Raw genomic sequence first — 24,231 nt, 5'->3', positions numbered from 1 at the left:
GCTCCCCACGCTCTGGGTTTTCCCCGATCGAGGGAGCCATGTCCCCTAAAGCCTCCTAACTCTGTTCTCCGTCCGGTGACCAAGGGAGCCACATCCCCCCAAGGGAGCGACCGAGGGAGCCGCATCCCCCAAAGCTGCCTGCTCTCCCACACTGCTCTGTGTATGCACATTACCTGCCATCTTTGTCAGGTTAATTTGCATACACACTCCTCATTGGCTGGTGGGTGTGGCTTGGGCGTGATTTGAGCATAGCAGAGGGAAGCTAATTTGCATGTTTCTCTTTTATTATATAGGATATCCAGATAATCTATTTCATTTAGTAAATGTCAGTTTTGAGAAACAAAACTGAGTGTGGGAGATGTTAAGTTCATTTTCAATACAGTTTGAATGAATCAAGTTATCACCAAAATTGTGTACACTATACAATAATTTTTAAATGACTTACTCATTCAAACCTTGTAATTTTTTATGCACACAAAAAGAAATGCCATTTTGAAATACTGATTGATTTAATATAAATTTCAAAGAGAAAGAGAAAAATGTCTTAAGTAAGGGAATATATTATCTGAGGAAGCAGAGGCAGAGGGAATGTAGTAAAAAATAAATCAGCACCTCCTATCACTTGGGAGGTAAAATCTGTAAGGCATGAATCTTGGAATTGCAGTAACTCTTCCAAATTATGAGGGTACTATTCCTAATGTGTAAATTGCAATATGACAAAGACAGCTGCCATGGAATTGATGGGAGCAGCTGCATTCTGCAATTCAAATATGCTCCCTTAGTGGGGTGAGCGATGATTGATTACTGCTTTTCTCCTTTCATGGCAGTGACAGTTTTGGTGGTGATACTCCACTTAGTCCCAATGACACTTTTCAACCTCCTTAGTCTAGTCAACCAGAAGAGCACTCAGAACCTAGGATATTTGCCACACACATGCTCTCTTAGCCTTCTTTTATTAGGCAGAGATAAGACTAAATGACAGTCAAATGTTATAAAAGATAGATTTTTTGTGTTTTTAAAACATATATATTTTTTTATTGATAACAGTATTACAGGTGTCTCCCTTCCCCCCATCAATCTCCATTCAGCCCCTCCAGGCCTTCACCACCCTATTATCTCTGTCAATGGGCTATGCATATCTATATATATAAAAGCCTAAGCAACTGGTTGACTGGTTGCTATGATGTGCACAGACCACCAGGGCAGACACTCAATGCAGGAGCTGCCCCTTGGTGGTCAGTGTGCTTCCACAGCAGGAGCACTGCTCAGCTAACTGACAGGTGCCAGACACCAGGCTCGTGACTGGCAAGTGCCACCGCAGTGGCGCAAACCTCTCCGTATCGATACTGACTGGGCGCGAGCCCGCAGTAGGTGCAGTGGGGTCATGATGAGCAGGAGTGGTGTGGTGCCAGGCCCTGGCTCAGGCTCCTCCCCAGCTGCCTGCCACTTTGAGCACTACTACATCCCCCAAGGGGTCCTGGATTGCGAGAGGGCACAGGCCAGGCTGAGGGACCCCACCAGTGCATGAGTCCATGCACTGGGCCTCTAGTGAGTATATAAGTTATTTGGTTTATCTCTTCTTATCCCCCACCCACACACACACCAACAAACAACAAATGCTGGCTAGTATATGGATAAATGGGAACACTAGTTTATTGCTGGTGGGAATGCAGTATGGAATTTACTCAAAAAATTAAAAATGGAACTGCCATTTGACCCAGCAATCCTACTTCTGGGATTATATCCTAAAAACCCAAAAACACCAGTCATAAAGAATATATGCACCCCTATGCTAGTAGGAGCATCTATAATAATAAAAGCATAATATGCTAATTAGACCAGACGCCCTTCCTGATGTCCTTCTGGACGACCTTCTGGATGAAGCAGGGACTGTGAGGGAAGCCTGGGTCCTGGGTGCCTGCTGGCGGCCAGAGAGAAGTCCGGGTCCTGGGTTCTGGAGGGAAGCCCAAGTCTAGGTGCCAGAGGGAAGCCAATGCCAGCAGCCAGGGGAAGGAAGGCCTACTCTTGCACAAATTTGTGCATCAGACCTCTAGTTATTTATAATATCTAAGATTTGGAAATAGCCTAAGTGCCCATCAGTAGATGAACAGGTTAAAAAACTGGTACATTTGCACAATGGAATACTATGCAGTTGTAAAAAATAAGCATCTTTTACCCTTTGAGACAGCATGGATAGGCCTGGAGACTATTATGCTAAGTGAAATAAAACAATCAGAGAAAGACAAATGTCACATGATCTCACTTATTTTTAAATTTTTTTAAAATTAAATTTATTAGGATAGATCAGTTAATAAAGTTATATAGACGGCAAGTGTACAGTTTTATGATACATCAACCATTGAATTCACTGTGTACTAGATTTTTAAAAGTATGAAAGAAACAACTAAGTTCAACCATAAAATGTTTCTGTTCAGAATATAGAAATGCATTGTGCAGGTATAGAATATGTATGAATTTGGCCTGTGTGTACCTTTGTCTTTTGTTCTATTTATTTATCTATCTACACTCGGCAACTTTGGAATGAATCCATTATATTCCCATATGGCATTTTTAAAAATCTGTAGGCAAAGGGAGCTATTGACATCCTTCTCAGCCTGTGCCTTCATGTATTGTGTGGAACTTGCCAGCCTCCAGTGAGTTACGAAGCACTTATAGAGTGAGAAGAAGAGAATGTCATATCTCTCAGCAGCTCTTCCCTATTCTATTTATATCTCCAGAGGCTTCATTTATAATTCAGGAAATTCACTTATCTATTGTAAGACTAAAAAGAAAAAACTCTTCCCCCTGAGGTCTCACTTCTTTCGTGCCCTGTTTTGTCTTGCAAGTTGAATGTGTACGTTGGGAGTCTGGGGAATTGAGGGCAGAAGGAGAGAAAAGATGAGGAGGAGGAGTGGGCGGAATCGACAATTCAGTAAGAAAGATATAGCTGTACCTTAACTACCTGGGAAACCAAATTCCTTTTAGCTGCTGGGTTTTATATTCTCTGAAACAAGACACACTGAAAGACAATAAGTATTAGAAATGTAAAGCTCTTCTTTAGTTTGACTTTCTAATTATAGAACTCATAAAGTTGTTAAAACACTAATTTTACCTCTTTAATGATTGGCTCATTCCCTTACGCAAAGTGGTAGTAAGAACACTTAAATCTATTTGTTGCTGGGGTGGGGACATAGGGGTAGATAATTTTGAACATAGAGAAGCACAAAACAGTTAGGTCTCTCATCTGTCCCGTTAAATCACATCCATGGAGACACCTTGTCTCCAGCAAAAACAGGAACCAGCGGCCTCCGGTGGTTACAGTGTGAGAACCATGGACCGGCTGTGAGAGTTGGTGTTGAAGCCAGGATTTGCCAACCATCAGTATGACCCCAGCAGGAAGGTCAGCCTCTCTGCACATCCATTTTTTAAAAAGGACCAGATCAACTTGGACAGGCTGTAACTTCCTTTTTGGCTCACAAATGTTTGGAACAGATATGGCTTAGTTTCATTTTTGCTATGACTTTCTTCTTTTGATAAATATCTCATACAGGTATTCATTGTCATCAGTTGCACATGGAGGCATATATCACTTCTTTGTCATTGACAGTTGTCTTTCTCAGGAGTTATTTATAGTTAATTGCTGGGGTCCAGGCGGTTAATAAGCCTTACCACAGACAGCTATATCTTTTTACATTGTTGTCTGGATGACAGTTCTCTCTGTATTCAATTTTCCCAATTTTCCCTGTAAAAGTATTTCCATGGACCCTTATGTTACTATGCCAGATCTGGGGAGCTAATGGCCCCCATCCCAAAGTTTCCTGATACCTTCCCATTTTGAGTGCGTTTCCCCCTGTCAGCAAGCATTATATCTGATACAGCATCTTCCTCGGTTGAATTCTCTACTTCTTGAATCATGAAATTATCGTTTCTGTTCTCTAAAGACCACTTTCATGCTGAGTATCAACGTGGATACTGTCCTTCACATTCTCAAAGGGCGTGTCTGACAGGGATGATTTTCAAGCTGTGATCTGAGCAAAGGTGAGGGGACTGCCCCGCCCTCAGTCCTAAATCCATGCCATGCTCCCAATTTGGAGAATTTTGTGGTATTTTTACTTCTTGCTTCACAGATGAATCACACCTTCTTCTCAAAATAGGCCACCGTATCTTTGATAATCTTTCCCCCCAAAATAATGGTAAGCCATCTACTGCTGCTGCTTTGCAGCAGATGCTAGATTATTAACTATTAAGAAGAAGGAACATCACTTATTTCTGTATCTCGAGGGCCAGAATACAATAGGAACCCAATAAATGCTTGTCGAATGGCTGATAACAAGCATATCTCTGAATATTTTCTTCAGGTAATAAAAAGCTGCACTGTTATTCCCTCCATGAGAAACATGTTCAAATGTAATTACTTAGGTTTCAAATAAAATAGTTTATTGCTTTTCTTACAGATCACTACCAAAGTCTCATTTATGAAATGTTTTCTGCCTCATATCACAGCACAGATTTTAATTGCCTTTCACAATATCACACAACTGAGCTAAATACTAGGGTCACATTCTCCTCACTATACCCCCATCAAAAGCAATGCATTACTTTGCTGTTTTATTTAACAAATACGATGGAGTCCATTAACTTTGCTCTTTTGGAATTCCCATATATATTCATTACTATGTGCTAATATATTTAGGATGTTAAGTAGCTTCAATGGAAGAGTGAATTTCACCATCTAATTAATAATCAATGGAGTGATCTCTTAGACACCTTTAAATGCTTCCACTATCTTTCTAAGTACATTATTTCCTCCATTGTCCACTTTAGATAAACTAGAAGAAAAATAAAGGCAAGAAGATGATGTAGTCAAAAAGTTTTTGTGGCTAAAATGTGAGGAAGCCTTTCTTTTCACTAGGGTTTTTCCTTTTTTAAATACTCTATTCATTTCAGAGAAGGGAGAGGGAGAGAGAGATAGAAACCTCAATGAGGAGAACAAATAACTGATCAGCTGCCTCCTGCAGACTCCACACTGAGGATCGAGTCCACAACCCAAGCATGTGCCCTGACGAAATCAAACCATGACCTCCTGGTTTATAGGTCGACGCTCAACCACTGAGCCATGCCGGCCAGGAGATTTTTCCTTTCTTCATTGTGATGCCTGTGCTCACCCTTGAAGTGAGGTTTTACTTAGGTCCTTCCCTCTTGCATTTTCCCCTCTTGATGCACAGTTGGTACTCTCACTGTTCTCCTTGGGGACAGCAATGCTGGGAAACATCTGAGTTGCAAGGTTTAAACTCATTTCTGTGGAATGTTTGCACTTACTGTACAAGGGATATAGCACAGGCCTAGCCTTTACAAAGTTCACATTCTAAGGGGGACACAAAAATGTAAACAGATAATTGGAGCACAACTGGTAAGAAACACGACAGAGATGGGGATGGCGAGTACAAAGGAGAGTCACCTGTGGGAGGCAGGGGATAGGAGCCAAGGGAGGCTCTCTCGGAGAAATGGTAGCTGAGCTGAGTATATAGGAAGGTGACCATGAAAGAGGGATGCTTCTTTGAGTTGCAGGGAATGCCTTTAACAGAGGCAAATTGGCAAGAACCAGTGTGAGTTCGGTATACTACAGGTTGCTCCAGGTTGCCCAGCATAAAATATGAGCCAACGTGTACCTGCTCTAGTTTTGTCCCTGATTTAATGCCTAAACTAGAATTAAACAAAACAAATCAAACTAGAAGGAGTGAGACAAATTATTTTCTCGACCACCAAAAACCTAACATCTAAATTCTGCACACTAAACTTACCTATGATCTTCAGTTGGAGACTAAGCTCCACAACTATATTTTCATGTTTTATTCTGATATTTGTTATAGTTTTTCTTATTCTTGGCCTTGAATTGAAGATGGAGGGTCAAGAATTTATGGGTTTAGCTAGACTAGCACTTTGTCCAACTCAGCTTATTTATATCCTATTTCTACTGTGTGTGTGTGTGTGTGTGTTTTAAACACAACAACTTACAATAACAATTGATTTTATGACAAACCTAGAGAATAGTAACTAAAATTTTCTTTGGAGTACCTTTTTTTTTAATAATTTCATCTTTATTTTTTTAATTTATTGAATTTATTGGAGTAACACTGCTTAATAAATTTATATTCAGGTATAAAATTCTATAATACCTCATCTATGTATTGTATTGTGTGTTCACCACCCAGTCAAGTCTCCTTCCATTACCATTTTATGCCCCTTCCCCTTCTTCTACATCCTTACACTCCCCACTTTTCCTCTGATAATCACCATACTCTTGTCTGTGTCTATGAGATTTTTTTGTTTGTTTTTAAATATGTTTTTATTGATTTCATAGAGAAAGGGAAAGGGAGAGAAATATCAACGATGAGAGAGAATCATTGATCGGCTGCCTCCTGCACACTTGGCATTGAGTCCACAACCTGGGCATGTGCCCTGACCTGGAATTGAAATGGTTCATAGGTTGGGACCACTGAGTCAAGAAGCCAGATTGATTGTCTTTGCTTAATCCCTTCACCCATCTCACCCAGCCTCCGAGGCCTCCTTCCTCATCTTTAGTATTCTTAAAGAAATGTTTCTTGGGTGTATTTTCAGAGCTCCTGTCAAGTTCTTTTTTTACCTTTTCTTTTCTATTAGCCATGCTTAGGATAGTGTTTTAGTGATTTCTGTTAGGTTTTTCAATTCTCACCCACTCTTAAAAAGACAGAAGCGACATTTAAGATGTATATAAATCTAAGATATGTTCAAGTACAAATGCGGAGTGTCAGTGTCTAATTGGATTATTCAGACTTGTCTATAGTAAGTATAATGTAGCATTTGGAGAATAGGCAATGCATGTACATTCAGCTGAATAATTGAACTATTAAACAACTGCATAATTAAGAGCTACAGAATGAATAGGTTTTCTACAAGAATCTGTAGTACATTAAAATAATGATTTTGTAAGGCTTAAAGCCAATAAAGTCAGATTCCATTTAAATATGTGACTCCAACCACCTCCCAAAAGCAAAAAAATTATGTGAAGATAATCACAGATGAGCTTCCTCTGGAGACATATGTTAAAGACAACCTGATGGAATGAGGCTTTTTGATGATCCCCTTGACCCGGAATCCAGATTTCCAAAATTTTTTTGTCCAATCCACTGACAGCTCTAAGAGAGACACAAAAAAGAGAAAATCACACCCGTGATAGCTCTCTGGATTACCTTTTTTTCCTAAAGCAGATTGCTTGAGCAGCCATATTTTTTGTGTATGTTGTCAATGTGGTAGCATGACCATTTTCTTGACATCTTTACTTTGATAATTCAGAATTGGAGCAGTTGGGCTTTCACAATTTCTGAATCCCATGTAAAAACAGGTGGCACATTATCTTGTTAAATAGGCCCTGTTATAGTGTCTGGAAGAGACAATACAGAAAATGAGTTGTGCTTCAATTTGTGGGGAAAATCTGCCATTTACTTTCTGTCCCTATGTTTGTTCACCTTATAGGGTAGGCCTGAAGGGGAATGTATCACTATCTGGACCAACTTAGAACTTGACCCTTGGTCACAAGACCAAGATATGGTCCAGAATGTCTCCATCACTCTTCTCTTGGTAGAATATGTCACATGACAATTTTAGTAATTGTTTTGGGAAAAGCAGTTTAAAACATGAGGCGAATACACACAGGGATGCCTTTAAAAAAAACTTATAATAGATGTTAGATAGATATTATTGCTAGGTTGAGCTTATTGTATGGTCAGAAATGCATCTTTTTTAAAAATCATTTTTTTAATTTTTCAATTACAGTTGACATATTATATTCATTTCAGGTGTACACCCCGGTGATTAGACATTCTATAACTTTCTAAATGATCTTCCAGATAAATCTCATACCCATCTGACACCATACATAATTATAGGAATATTATTGATTATATTCTCTATGCTGTATTCTACATACCCAAGACTATTCTGTAACAACCAATTTGCACCTCTTAATCCCTTCATCTTTTTCATCCATTCCCCCAAGTCCACTCCCATCTGTAACTGTAAAAATGTTCTCTGTATCTATGAATCTATTTCTGTTCTGCTTGTTTGTTTATTTTGTTTTTTAGATTCAGTTGTCAATAAATATGTACTTTATTGCCATTTAATTATTCATATTTTTATCTTTTTCTTCTTTTTCTCCTTCTTCTTCTTCTTCTTCTTCTTTCAGAAGACCTTTTAACATTTCATGTAATACTCGTTTGGTGGTGATCTGGAGATAAGTCGTGGCATCTGTGGAAAGTCAGAGCTGAACATGACAGACTCATTTACACAGCCAGAGTGTATGTGCAGAACTGTCGGAATTTTATCTCTGCGATAGGGGAGAAGCGTTTAAAAAAAATGACAAAAACATTCATCATTTATGGCCCATTGTTCAATATTTGATGCATGAATACCATGCCTTTCTTTTATGTAAGGATGTCAAAATCTCCTCACTATCCACCCAATAAGAAATTTGAATTGAGAACATCTTATCTGGTCATTTTTGTAACCAGTGAAACAAATTTGCATGGAAGTTAAAAGTCAAGCCATTATTATTATTTTTTTAAGTCATGGACCATTTTATGCTATTTCAGGATACAGAGTAGGTGTGTTCTTGCTTTATACATAGTAGATGTTTGATAAGGAATCCTCATGGATGAAATTAGCTTTAAAAAACATAATACTATATTTACATTGAGATCCTGATAATATATAAAATTTATTACTAGTATTTGGAGACCTGTGAGTTTCAAAAGTTCAGAATCAGACCATAAGAGTTAGATAGCAGACAGTATTAGGATTCTTTTTGGATGATCTAGTTGTCTGATATTTTAAATTATTTGCCCCATGTGTTTTCCTTATAAACAGCAGGTTCCCATAGAATCCTTGCATGTCATTCAGCAGATGGTCAGAGGACAGCACTGGAGTTCATTAATCAAACTGCCCTTGATTTCTGCTGAAGTCATGTCAACAAAAGTTTATATTTAGATTGCTATGAAGAGCATTAAAACAAAAACAATAAAATCAAAAGTTGAAAGACTAGCTTTGTGATGACAGGAAATGAAGAATGTTACATTTGTGAATTAATATAAAATATAAGTTTTCTAAATATAGTAAGTATTTTATAAAAGGCAAGAAAATGCAAGGATTTTAATTATGGTTTGCAGGATGCAGTGATTCTGTACACTCTTAACAGAAAAAGGAGATTAAAAAGCTGCACATATACTGAGCATAGATAAACCAAATAGCTGGATATTTACTTAGGTTAGTAAGGAAAAAATTGGACATTTGGAGATTGAGTTTTTGTCTTACTATAAAAGTATACATTTATATTCCTGATCATATTAACTGTATTAGAATTCATGAGATACCAGGAGTGGTTTAACCTGACTGACATTATATTGAATTCAATACATTTTTTTTTCTTCTCCATCTCTAGAGATATGACAATAGATATTGTAGTAAAATTCTTATATCTTTGAAACCTTGTCACATTACAAATGAATGAAATATCATAGTTTTTTTCAGTGACTTGCTGTAAGTTTTAATATTTCAGATAAAAGAAAATATATCTGATAAGGGCTAATATCCAAAATATATAAAGAACTCATGCAAATCAATAGCAAAAGAAACAAACATTCCAATTAAAAAGTGGGTAGATGATCTGAAGACATTTTTATAAATAAATCATGCAGATGGCCAACAGGTGCATGGAAACATTCTAATTATCACTAAACATCAGGTAAATGTAAATCAAAATTACAAAAAGATATCACCTCACACTTATTAGCATGACTATTATAAAAAAAGACAAGAAATAACTGTGGTGGTTGCCAGAGGGGAGAGAGATAAAATTCTACCCTGAAATACATGGTTCAGGAATATGGGAGGAGAGCTGACCTCACACACAAATAGAATCAAGTATTATCTTCGTATCTGGCCCTACACATTTTCTTTAAATCTTTAAAGCCCTTGATGGCATGGTCTTGTCACTTCTCCCCTAATCACTGCCCACTACTCTGAATATACAGTTTGTTCATAGTCTCCCTGTCTTGCTCCTGATAAAATGTAGTTCCAGGAAAGTGTCCTATTAACTCATTGGCACTAAACTGTGTATGATATTTGAATTTTAATAGATGGTAAACCATGGAATAAATTTTCTGACATTTAAGAAATCAATAGATTTTAGGAGTGGGGTCATTTAAATCCTCTGGAAAAAAACTTACCAGTTGTCATCTACTATGTAAATAGGTAAAGTTGACTGAGAGTGATCAGAAGAAATTCAGAAATATATTTTTGCAAAGTGTGTATTATGTATAAATACATGTATTTTCATCTGTATCTATAAATACATATGTATTAAGGAAATCTTTAGAAGAAAAAGAAATTAAGTGATAAATTGGAGCACCACAGTAGTCATATTTATGAATTAGCATTTGATGTGTTATTTTTTAATTTGATAAATATATGTTCGCCCTGACCAGTTTTGCTCAGTGGTTGAGCATCGGCCTGAGGACTGAAAGGGTCCCAGGTTCAATTCCGGTCAAGGGCATGTACCTTGGTTGCGAGCACATCCCCATGAGCGGGTGTGCAGGAGGCAGCTGATACATGCTTCTCTCTCATTGATGCTTCTAACTCTCTATCCCTCTCCTTTCCTCTCTGTAAAAAAATCAATAAAATATGTTTTTTTAAAAGACTATATGTTCATGAAGCTACTGAAAAAAATAAGATGGAAGAACAAAATTCTTAGAAATTCAAAAACACTAATGGGTTATTATTTATTTAAAAACAAATTTTGATTGAATAAATAATTAGAAAATACTTCGATTAATGATTTTGTTAATTCATCTTCATCTAGTGTGCATATCTTTATAATTTAACCCTCAAGCTTTTGTTTCTTTCTTCTACTCAGTGTTAAAGAACCCGGTGTGTAAATTATATAGATTTCCCACATCTGACAATAAGTGGATGCGAATCCGGGAGCAGATGTCAGAGAGCATACTTTCTTTTCATGTTCCTAAGGAATTGATCTCTCTTCACATAAAAGAAGATTTGTGTAGGTAAGAGAAAATAATTATGATTGTCTTTTGCATTAATAATTTTTTTCTATAAAATATTTTTTCTCAAAGTATGATGATAACATGAAATTCTAGACCTGTTTAGTGTGGCGGCCATTAGCCCTGTGTGGCTCTTAATCCCTTAAAGTGTAACTAGTCCAAGTGAGATCTTATATAAATGTAAAATACACAGCAGATTTTTGAGTTTTTAGTACACAAACAAAAGACTGATTTCATAATAAGGATTAAATAAAAATATTATTAATTTCACTTGCTGTAAATTATTTTTTGAATATGACTAACTAGAAAATTTTTAATAACATATGTGACTCTCCTTTGTGGTGTGCATTATATTTCTATTAAATAGCTTGAAGTCCAGCCAATAACCTGAGCTTTGACCTTGCTAACAATCCCTGTGTCTTCACCGCATCTGCTTTTGGTTACAGTTCTGTAAAAAATTCCTCCTTGATTTTCTTTGAACTACTCATCTGCAACAAGACTCTCAGATATTTGTTAGTCTAAAAACTCAAGATGATTGATAAAATATGCTATGTGAATGGACAGTATTGTTGTACAACAAAATTAAATCCATTGCTGTAATGAAACAAAAGGATGTGAGAGTGGGTAGTTGATGAGAATTTCTCTGAGCCGTGACTAATAAATTTGTTTCCTGCCTTATATGCCTCTAGTGACTTTAAAAATGCTGAATACTATATTATACTAAACACTGCTAAGGCCCCAAATCTCAGAAAATTAGCAAATATTTTTAATAGTTAACATTTTTTAAATTGCTGTAATACACAGCAGGGTGTGAAATGTTCAAAATTTGCATTTCTGCCTTATGTGCACATTAGTACATCAAGTTACTTAAGAGTATTGGTAGACTTTACAGTTTCCAGGGATGCCATATTGACATAAACCAGTGAGTACACCATGGGCAAGACTGGTTAAACCTGGCAATATTGACAGTATCATCATGAGCCTCATAACATTTCAGTCAATGATAGACTGCATATACAACTGTGGTTTCATCTACACTAATAAAAGAGAAAGATGCAAATCGACCATACCTTCACGACACCCACCAGCCAATCAGGAGTGAGTATGCAAATTAACCCAACAAAGATGACGGGTTAATTTGCATATGCAGGCGCCAAGCAGCCGGGAGCCAGGTGGGACACTTGCGATGTCGCCATGATAACGATACAGGCATCCCGCACTGCCCCAGCTGCTCCGGGCCTCTAGGCAGTGTGGGAAGGCAGAAAGGCTGTGCCAGCCAGAGCGATGGCGGTGCCGGCAGCCAGGGGTGGGAAGGCCCATTCTTGCATGAATCGTCATGCATCGGGCCTCTAGTAAGATTATAATGGAGCTGAAAATTCCTATTGCCCTCTTAGTGATGTCATAGCAGTCAGAACATTGTACCAGCACAAGGCATTACTCATGTGTTTGTGATGACACTTTTGTAAACAGGTACACTGTGTTGGCAGTCCTAGGAAAGTACAGCACTACAGTCTGTAAGACTTGATAATGTAATAAATGATTAGGCTACTGATTTATCTATTTATTATATTATACTTTTTAGTAGACGCCCAGTGCATGAAATTCATGCACTGATAGGGTCCCTAGTGGCTGCTGGCTGCCAGCCAGGGCCTCCCTTCGTTCCACCCCTACGGTCAGTGCATGTCATAGCAAGTGATCGAACTCCCAGTCTGTTGAATTCCCAAAGGGACACTTTGCATATTGGGCTTTTATATATATAGATTGTTGCTTTAGACTCCACTCTTTCTACTTATTTTTAAAAATACTGTAAAACAACATGCCACATTATGCTGAAAGCAACCTATAAAGCAACCTCATACATCTCTTCTTTACTGTGTCTCTTGGTTGCATCATATTCTCTTGTGCTTGATTTAACCTTCTGTGGTTTTGAACAATAAAATGCTATACAGGTTTGTAGCCTAGGAGCAATGGGCTAGATCACATAACTTAGGTGTGTAGCAACCATTACATATATGTTTGTGTAAGTGCACTCTATAATTTTCACACAATGACCAAATCACCTACAGACACATTTCTCAGAATGCATCCCTGTGTTAAGTGGTACATGATTGTATTTACGAGGGTAGGTAGGAATGGCTGCACAAATACCATATAGCCAAGTGAGTAGAAAAGAAAAAGAAAAAGAAAAAGAACTTGAATTTTAGGGAAAGTCAGATAGGAACCTGGATTATAACAGAACTTCATGATTCTAGGGAAATAACGATAGAAAGAGAGACAAGAAAGTGATATTTGAGAGTAGCCAAGTGCAGATAATCAACCACAGAAACCTGGCAAGAGCTATTGACTGAGGCCAAGAGTATCTGTAAGATGTACAGAAAGTTAAGCAAACTACTTATAGGAGCCAGCTGCAAGAATGAATTAATATAAGCCACATGATTCAATCCTTATCCTCCTAGAGATAGTCCTAAGAGTAGTTGGTGGACAATGCAAATCCCAGGAAGAATAATCAAGATTACATGTTAAAGAAGCATGAGTTTGGATCTTTGAAGTCATAAAGGTATCAGACTATTGGACACTAAGAGCCACTCCAACCAGAGTCATGTAAAGGTCACATTTGATAGAGAAGGGATGGAGAGAATAATTGTTCCTCACAGGGGTTATAGAATGAGGAAGGACTCACCGGAGGCAAGCTGAGTTAGAGGTGTCAGGCAGAACCCAGCACCTTTATTTCAGCTGAGAACTATACAGGAACTGCTCGTCTGTAACAAGACTCTCAGGTAAAGCAGAGTCAAAGAAGTCAGGGCCAAGCCTTACCCTATAAAATGGACTTAATACTGCATCTAACTTAGCCAGTCCTAAATTCCCACTAAGATATCTATAAAGACAGAATGGAAAATGATGAGCTTTCACAAAACACTGGAATCTATGATTAACATAATACTATATATAACATAATTGATGGACCACTAGTACTATTTCACCTAAAAATACAGCCAGCTAGGGAGAAAGAAAGCTAAGAGCCGGACCCCTACTGCTGCCCCAATCTGTCTTTTGTCATCAGTTTGGAAACCCCATAAAGGCTGAGCAGCGGACCTTCTACTAGTTCTGAGGCCTCCCCAGTGTTCTCTCTAACTCCTTCCTGCACCCTTCCCCCATTCATACCTCTCTGTCTGTCCAGTCACTGACAGTAAGTCCTGGGGCGGGGAGGATGAGGAGTAGAAAATAAGGAGAAAGAGCCACTAAGTCATGAGTTTTGTATATGCATAGCCTCTATAAGAATTACTTTTTAGCATACCACAAGTGTCGTCTACCCATTCTGTTCTCTTGCCTTTCTCTGAATCTCTTTCTTGCTATGCATTTGTAGCAAAAACAGAAATTGCAAACACATAGAAGGGGAAAATGAGCAGTTTTGGTGGAGACAAAGGAACAATGCTTCCAAATTATAAAGTTCCCTTTCAAGGGGCAGGATTAGGGACTGTCAGTGTACACTGGGGGTTGCTCAGAAAAGAAAATTCCATTTCAATCCTATGAAACGAAAACTATAAAAACTTGATAGATTCTGAAGATTCTCTAGGCACTGTGAAGACCAGCCTATTCCAAATATATTTTGGTTTCTCCAACCTTTTTTCTGTGTAAATCTCCCATTATTAGAATGCGTTTAAAATTTTAATAACAAATCTTACAATTTTTATAAAGAAAAGGAGAAAAAAAAACATGCTGCACTCAAAAAGGAAATACAAAAAAATGTGGGAAAATTGACTAGTCATCTCAGTAGAGTATGAGAAGGTGTGGTTGTTATGAAACAGGATGAGAAAGCCATAAGAAAAGAACCATCATCCTTTAGGGAGCATGCTGAGAAGGAAAGGATAATGTAGGGAATGATGAAGTTTTAAATTGCAGCAGCCAAATTAAATCCACAGAGCCCGCAGAGAAGATTTGACACTGAGAAATCATCTCAGTAATGTGGAAGACAAACATGATAAGCTCCTCTCAAATGCTAAACAAAGGTGAAAAAAAAAGTTTACATGGTGAGAAAGGTGTTAGATATTCAGGGCACAAAGCAGTAAACTACCAAATAATTTTAAGTGTTCTTTGGGAAGAACAATTAGTGCAAAAGCTTGAAAAACAAAACAAAACAATGAAAATTCATGCAGTTTTGTTTTTTTCTCTTTTACATTCTAAAAATCAGGATAATCTCACACTTCTCTGTGGAAACCCATGGAATAACATCCACTGATATTTGAGAGAAAAAGGCTGTGACCCCCCTTTATTATATAGGGCCAGGTTATGAATTTTTTATGAATGAAGGCAACGGAAATGGCATACTTAACTAGCAGGAGCTCAGAGAATGTCACCCACAAAACTTTCTTGAAAATCTACTTGCAGCTGTATGCCATCCAATTGAAAAAGTAATTTAAAAATTATACTTATAATGAATATAAGTAACTATAATAGAAAAATAAATATTATAAAATTAACATGATGCGGCGTAATATAATAAATCAAGAATGTGAGACTGGGACATTGCCTTGCAAAAGGACTTTGCCACATTTTTCTTGATGGGGTGGAACCTCCAGTCTGGACAGAGCTTTACTCTGAAGTTCTTTTCTCAGCCTCTTTTAACCCTAGTCTGTTCAGATCCCTAAAATCATTTTACTTGCCTCAACCCCCCTCCCACTCCCATCCCCACTTTCTCGCAAACCCATTTATTTTTTTACGTTTTCATTTCATCTACTCTAATCCCATGCTTTCCAGCCTGTGAAAATTTAACAGTCCACCCAGGACTTTTCTGCCAATGGCCTAACTTGCTTGGAATCCTTGGCTCAGGTTACAGAGTCACACAATCTGATTGAAAATGTTATAAAAAACAGATTTCCAGAAGGAGCTTCTTGGAGTCAGTCTTGAAAAACTGTACTCGTGTGTTTGGAAGGGAAGAGGAGAGGTTCTGCTTGCAAAGTGCTCAGTATAAGACCTTGCTTCTGAAAAGTTGACTGAATTGCTCTCCAACCATGATACATCAGGGATTTGACATTAAAAAGCAGACCAGGTCTTGATCAAGCATACTTGATGGTTGGGGTCATGGCGGGTTATTATAACGGAAGGAAAAGGAGAGTGATGTATTGAAGACAGCTCAGAGATCCTGAATACATAGAAGGGGCGTGTGTGTGTGTGTGTGTGTGTGTGTGTGTGTGTGTGTGTGTGTTTGCCGGTGTTTATAATGCTTCAAGCTTTACAGTCCTTCAACTTGGGTTGCTTGCAGACAAGTTACATAAGTTTTGCCAAACTACCACCTATAAAGTTTTTACTGCTTGTTTTAGTGTTGCCACATATTTTGTTTATTTTGAGTATTTTCTTCAGCTTTTGTACTACTTCAAAGTTTTCCTGTGCTCAATCTCCATTGAAATATGACAGTTACTAGGTAAAATGATTGTATCCATAGAACTGATGCTCCGGAACAGCTATGAATGTAGTATGAAAACATGGTATGCACACGTACATGTCTATGTGGGAGGCTCCGGTCACTGTACAGTGATTGGGTTTATCTAAAAGGTATACATTTCTACACTAGAAAATGACATTTGAAAACCTATAATGGAACAAAGTTATTTTTAAAAAATGCAGTATTTCAGGAATAAATGATCCTCATGACCCATAAAACTCCCCTGGAAAATATTACTTTGATGTATATCATGTATTTTTCTCTTTTTTCCTTCTTCATTTCTTTCCTATATATATTTTCTTCATGATCTCAGAGGTGGAGAAAGAGAGAAACTTTCTAGTATATTGTGTTACAAGCTTAGCAGAAAAGGATAATAATATTTTATAACAAATACTTTCTTTGGTTTTATATAAAGCGTGTAAATAATTGTGTGTATCATGTAGAAAAGCAATCTTGTAAATTAAATATAAAAAATCTGAAGCAAAATATTTTAATAGGAAAAATGTGATAGGGCTTGGGATATATAAACTTTAAAAGTCTTATTACTACTTCTTTGAGAAAACGTACATGCTTTGTCTTAGATATTTGTGTTTGTAAGTGTTGAACATATACTAAATTCATGGAGATAAATATTTTATTTTAATGAAGGCAAACACTTTTTTGGTGAACACTATATTTTCTGATTTATAAAATATAGATTCTGAAGATTCGCTAGGCACTGTGAATATTTCTGTATTTTATATTTTCAGAGTTATATTTTAGAATTCTGATAAAGTTTGTCTACATAGTTATACATCCATCTATTTCTTGAACATAGTGTATTCTTATCAAAGAAAAGTCAGTCAATAAGCTATTTTAAAATCCCAGATTCAAAACCTAGTTGCTATATAGAAATATAGGTTTCAGAGATATGTTTTACATGTTTACTTAAATGGTATCATATGCCATTAACTTGGTTTTCTAAGCACTATATCTAGTTTTAGAGAAATGCAAAAGGTATTTAATTGTCTGGTTTTCTCCTTACATTAAAATATTCTGTGACCATCATTAAAATGGGTTCATTTTATTTCAAACTGATAACACTATGTAAATGCCTTTTTAAAAAATGATAAAAGTATATATTAGGAATTATAAACTACAACTAGAATATACCCAGATAAATTCTATTTCAAAAACATCCTCACTATACAAAAAGATATACAGTAAGATTTTGCAACATAGTGGCCGGTTCATACAACATGGTTTGGCATTCCAAAATATAATTTATGTTGTTGTTTTTTCCAAAATTTCTTTATCACCAGGCAAGATTTCCCCTTCCTATGGGCTATAAGGCAAGCGGGACCTCCTTTCTCTCTACTTATCTCGCCTCATCTTCTGCACTGTGCATCTTGGCATGGCTGAAACCTATGCCTTTTACGATGTCTACCAGCATTTGCATACTTGGAAGAAGTAAAGGCACACTGAAATCTTTTTTTTTTACATAGAGATGCATTTTTATTGGACATTTTTTTTGAAACAGTTCATGTTTCATTTCTGTTAATGAGCATGGTTTTGCCCATATTGAAAATGGATGCTCAAGCTGTCAGCCTTCCCACCTCTATCCTCATCCCAGATAATATTTGTGGAATTAGTCTTTTTTTGAACCTTAAAAGATCCTTCTACTTTCCCTGACTAGAAAGTACATAAAAATGGGCTGAGAATAGATATTATCACCCAATACAGACCTGGACCACTTTAGTCTCTTAGGCAAAAGCTTTACAAAAATCTAAAAGTATTTTTGTATCTTTCTGTATTTATTTCATGTGTAATAGGATTAATAAAAACATTTTCATTATGACATTTTTAAACTCAATGCCCCATAGATCTAACCCATCGGCCAATGTTATATGAAAATTATTTTGGTTATAATTGGAATATTTATCTTTCCTCAGCAGAGAAGAATCTCTGAGTCATTTATGATTTGTATTTTTATGTGTTTAATGAATACAAATATTATATTTTAATATGTATTTTATAGAACTTTATGTTTTAATTTTCATTAGCTTCTACTTCTTTGGTGATTTTTTTTTACCATTCTGATACTTGCTCTTTTACAGCTATTTTTTTCTCCTTCGGTTGTTCAAGAAACTTCCTTCTATCTCCAATAATTAGAATTTTTGTGATGTTTCTTGATGGGAGTATTTTTTATTTATTTTGTCTGGCACTTGGATAGTCTGAGAACTAAAGGAGGATGAAATCAATGTTAGAAGATGAGCATAATCAAGAGAGATATGTGAGAGAGACCCTCCAGTGCATGTCCAACACTCTAACCATTTAGCCACACCAGCCAGGACTCATGGGTGTTTTTATAGTGTTGCATCTCTTCCACTTTGTTTCTCTTTGTGTTTCTTTCTCTGTTCTCTTGCATGTTCTCTTTGAGAACAATTTCAAGTCCTACAGATCCAAAAAAGGATGCATAAACATATCCCATTGGGACTCCACTGTTGATTCACAACTGAATAGTATTATTTCTTCTGTTCATTTTTTCCAGGAACAGAGTGTTGATGCTCAGTTCGAATACTGTATGGTTTGTTATTTCTCATGGAAAGTGCTTTTGCCCTCCCAACTCCTAGTATTAAAGGCAGATGTTGTGTGCCATTAGGTTTGTTGTTATGGATTCTTGGGATCATTTAATGAGAGGTCCTGTAGAGATAGGATTACTATCTTAGCATCACCAAACTGGTGATAGTAATATGTGTTTGATTTTGCTGTTTGGCTATTACAGTATCCCCACAGAAACATATAAGGCAAAACTCATGCAGAAACATTTTTGTCTATTGTGCCAAGATTCGTTATTTCAAATGAAATGAGTAGGAGAGAGTGTGTTGTAATGATGAAAGCACAGGATTAGAATCATCATTGATCTGAGTTCAAAATCTACATCTGCCATTTGATATATACTAATAATATATATTTTTAAATTATATAATCTCTCCATTTCTAGATTTTTTTTACTTCTTAGGTAATAACATTATTATTTGTCCTACGGGACTACTGTAGTGATTAAATGAGCAATCAGAAGACTCTAACACTTATAACTATAGAGTTTTAGTCTTAGGCACTCGTGTGTGTGTGTGTGTGTGTGTGTGTGTGTGTGTGTATGTCTGTAAGTGCAGCTCTGGGTTTGGAACTTGGCTCCCCAACTCCACTTCACAGCTATGTGACATGGCAAACATCTGACCGCTTTAATTTTCAATTTTCTCTATTGTAAAGAAGCGGTTAAATAATAAATGCACACAGTTATTGTGAATTATGGATGAAAACCCATGGTGCATACATACATACATAGGCCTTTTATATATGGAAACCACTTATACCATTTTTGTAAAGAATCATGTACACAGCAGACACTCAATATATCAAAACTGTTGTTCTTCATCTTAGCTGACAGTTAATAGTGTTTCATACAAAAAGGTCTGTAATTTATTTCACTCTCCTTTAGCTTACTAACTGAGCACACCTCATAAGTATGTTCACCATACAGTGCCACAAACTCCAAGTGGCCAGAAAAGCAGACTGGGTTTATCTTTTCCTACAAAGCTGATGCTTGTATCTGGGGCACATGTTTTGGAATGAAAGGCTTCTGATTAGTTAGAGCCTTCTGGGCCACAGAAAAAGAAGAACTTGTCGGTTTTGTTATTGTTAAATGAATAGAAAATAAACAAGAATTTTGTTCTGTTGTTTGATCTTCCAATAGTTATGGTGGCCAAGGCTGTAAGTGCACACTTGAGCCAAATATTTGAACCAGCTCTCTGTTGACCTGGGTGGAAGTTACATTCAGATGAGTCCCTCAGGTGGCAGATTCCAGTCTTGTCCTCCTAAGATAGGATTACTATCTTAGAAGAAACCATACTCCCCAGGAATTAAAATGGAAAAGAGAACAAGATTTGCAATTGTAAGCCCTGAGTATAAGTCGTGATTTGGCCACTTTGTAGCAGTATAGGTTAAACAGGTCACTTCATTTCTCAGTTACATTCTCCTCATTTGCCTAAAGCAAGGTTGTTCAATGGAACGTCCCATGGTGGAAGTGTTCTAAACTGCACTGTTTCATATGATAGCTGTGAGGTGTTGAACACTTGAAATGTGCGGAGGGCAACTGAATTTTTAAATTTTTATTCATCCAGCTCTGGAACAGGTATCTCTGAGGATTGTTTTGAAAATAAAAAAGAGATAAATTCTGTACAAAAGTGATCTTGATTACCTGAAAAGTCTTATGGTGTCTACCAAACGGCCCTACCACTAAGTATTTTGTGGGGCCTCCTGGATTCCATCGACTTAAGAAACTTAACTGGGTCACATCTGCACTCCAGACCCTGGGGTGGGAGTTGGAAGGGAAACTGCCCAGAAATGCTTGCAATTTCTAAAAGCATGGGCAGTAATAATGAAAAGAGGATGAGCATTCTAGCACACTTCTTTCCTTGACCAGCCTTTCTGTGCAGTGGGTAATTTTCATGGCTGCCCACAATGGAAAGGCACATAATTAATATATGTGGAGTTATGAGAAACTTCATTGATGTGCCACCATTTTAAGCATAAATGGAACACTGAGCTTTACAATGTTAAAAAAATAAATGTTGTCCATGTTTGATAAACTTAAAACAAACTTCAAAGGATAAAAAAGACTTTATTTATAAGTAAATACCAAATCACCTTTATCAGGGACAGCAAATAGACTCTTATGATAGACTAAGACATACTTTTTATTCCTAATTTTTTAATGCAGTTACCTAAAATTCAATGACAGAATTTAGCTGTTTATCAAATGCAAACAGATTCTGTGATTACAACTGAATCCTATAGTTATTGTGCTTCAGTTCTTAGTCTTTGCTTATAACTTGAAACCTCCTTGAGTCTACAACATCAACTTACATAGTACAACATCCACTTACTTTAATGTCAAGTGAAAATCAGTAAATGACCATTCTAGTCGATTTTCAGTGAATTAGTGGCTTATGGATTGCAACATGAACAACATTGTCATTTGCAAAAAAAGCTTTTTTTAAAAAAAAAAGAAGAAAGAAAGAAAAAGAAAAAAGGCTGTGATTTATAGATGCAGTTTTTATTCTTGTCTGGGTTAAAGCACAGTTTGAATTGTGGGTTGAAAATACTGTGAAACCTGACATCGAGTTGAACTTTGTTTGGTTTTATGGTGTCACCCAACCACTTTATGAAATTGAAATCATCTCTGGTCATTTATGTAGTCTATTCTTCACTGGAAATTTTAGTATTTAATTCTTTTTCCTAATGGGTACATTTTTGATGACTTCTTTTGGGTTTGAGTTAAGGTCTAATTTTGCATAATGAATGAAAGCAGTTGACCATTAAACTTTCCATCCATCTATACCCACATGTAGTTTTAGACTCTGATAGTTTTAAAAGGTTCCATTTTTATTCTAAAAATGGTATTGTACAGTTTATTAGGGGAAAGTATTTCTATTTACCTAGGTAATAATTTCAAATGACATTTTAATGTCTTTTTTACTGGGTCATATCCTTTGGTATATAAATTTTTATTTGGTCTTAAAATCCTTATAAATGATTTAATTATTATTCTCAGGCACTCTTTATTAAAGTAACTACTTTTCATAATTTTGAATTTACATGCCCAAGTTTTTAACATTTATCATTCTGGACTCAGACTTCTAATGAAATAGGGGGTTCACATGTGGAGCTTTGACCTCAGAACTAGAGAGATTTCTTGTGCAAGTCTCTTAGAAAAGCTAAACATCTCTTTATGCAATTTTCGTCTGAAAAAGTTAACAGAGTTTTTGTAAAATGTGGTGGGAGGGATAAAAAGCCATGAAAGAGCTCAAACTATCTTCCAGATGTTTTGGTTTTTTTAAAAAATATATTTTATTGATTTTTTACAGAGAGGAAGGGAGAAAGATAGAGAGTTAGAAACATCGATGAGAGAGAAACATTGATCAGCTGCCTCCTGCACACCCCCCACTGGAGATGTGCCTGTAACCCAGGTACATGACCTTGACCAGAATCGAACCTGGGACCCTTCAGTCCGCAGGCTGACGCTCTATCCACTGAGCCAAACCGGTTTCAGCGTTCCAGATGTTTTTATCTCAACCTACCTTCTAACTTCCTTTGCACCAAGCAGAGAGAAATCTTTGTGATAGAATCCCTGTGTAGTTAGTATGTTGGTACAGGTTCTCCACAGAAACACAACCATAAAGTGTGTGTGTGTGTGTGCGCGCGTGCATGTGTGCGCGCGTGCGTGTGTGTGTGTGTGTGTGTGTGTGTGTGTGAAGTATGGTAGCTGACAAGTTCTAAGGCCTTGGAGGTGAGTTATCAAGCTGGGGTCTCAAGAGAGGGTATAGTGTATTCCTAGTTCAAAGACCAGCAGGCTTGAGACCCAGGAAAAGCCAATGTTTCAATTCATGTCCAAAGGCTGGAAAAAAAACAACACCACCAGTATCCAAGTTCAAAGTCAGTATGGCAGGAGGAATTCTCTCTTACCCCAGGAGGGTCAGCCCTTTTTGCTCTATTCAGGCTTTCAGGTGATTGGATGAGGCCCACCCAAAATAGGAAGACCCATCTGCTTTACTCAGCCTAACAATTCAAATATTAATCTGATCTGGAAACTTCCTCCTAGACACCTACAATAACATTTGACCCAATATCTAGACACCTTGTGATTCAGTCAAGTTGATAGCCTAGGAAGACTATCAACCATCATAGGAAGAAATTCCATATGAAGATGTATTTTCTAATCTTTGTGTATTCTTAAGGAAGACTCGACCAATCCAAGGTTACAGATCTAGATCATACAAGGTTAGAGGATTCATCAGTACCTCCTTTATTTTTCAGATCTCTCCATTTTAACTAGGGGAGAACTCAGCATCCTACTTTATATTTTGACTTTGGTCAAATTCAGGAAAAACTAAGAATAATAACCTGCAAGCAAACCTTTCATTTGCTCAATCAACAAACCTCAGTCAAACAGAACTGTGGTAGGACAAAAAGACGAGGGAGACGAGCCTCTGCCACTCGCAGGCTCAGAGCATGTTTCCCCTGTGTTGAAATTTCCTCCTTGTATATATCATCAGTAGGTTTTCGAATGTTATTTTAAACAGAAGCTTTAACTAGAGGCTAAACTTTCTTTTATTTTTTATGTTTTGATTTTGTAATTTATTTTTTTAGCAACAGAGCCCTTCCCCCCACCCCACCCCCAAACAAACTGTACACAAAATTCCCATATAAATCAAAGAGATTCATTGGAGCTGATTGTTCTAGCGGGGGTTGAGTGAGGAAACAGGCCTGATGCCTGTCCACTTACTTGGCTTCTCTTTTGTTCAACATCCTCCCGTTGGCCCTCTGCCATAACACTCCCAGGGCCATAAAAAACAAAGTTTTAAACCATTTATCTATTTAATATTCTTGCCATGCTTTATGCATTATATATAAAAAAAACTTTACAGCAGCTTTGGCTATTTATTTTCCAGTTCCCCTATGCCTCATTTTGTGTTCAATTCTGTCTCTTTATTCTTCATAGGGTTGTTTTTTAATTTCATTTTTCCTTTATGTTATTTAATTGTATGTGTTTAAAACATTATATATATGACTTACTATTTTGCTGAAGAGGAGAAGCATATATTTTGAAATATTTAAACAAGGTAAGACAGAACAAACCATCTAGATAAAGTGTGCCTT

General features: G+C 36.9%; 1 protein-coding gene across 4 annotated transcripts in view; it reads left to right on the top strand.

The window, feature by feature from the left end:
- Window positions 1-24,231, top strand: part of INPP4B (inositol polyphosphate-4-phosphatase type II B) — a 464,775-nt gene that overhangs the window by 307,471 nt on the left and 133,073 nt on the right. For all 4 annotated transcript variants that reach the window (XM_006766076.2, XM_006766075.2, XM_006766072.2 and 1 more), the window contains one exon: window positions 10,946-11,093. In XM_006766076.2, coding sequence (XP_006766139.1) covers window positions 10,946-11,093 — 148 coding nt within the window. The remainder of the gene's footprint in view (window positions 1-10,945; window positions 11,094-24,231) is intronic.

Source organism: Myotis davidii, unplaced genomic scaffold (genome assembly GCF_000327345.1).
Source record: "Myotis davidii unplaced genomic scaffold, ASM32734v1 scaffold436, whole genome shotgun sequence".
NCBI classification, from domain to species: domain Eukaryota; kingdom Metazoa; phylum Chordata; class Mammalia; order Chiroptera; family Vespertilionidae; genus Myotis; species Myotis davidii.
This window is presented reverse-complemented; position numbering and strand designations above follow the sequence as displayed.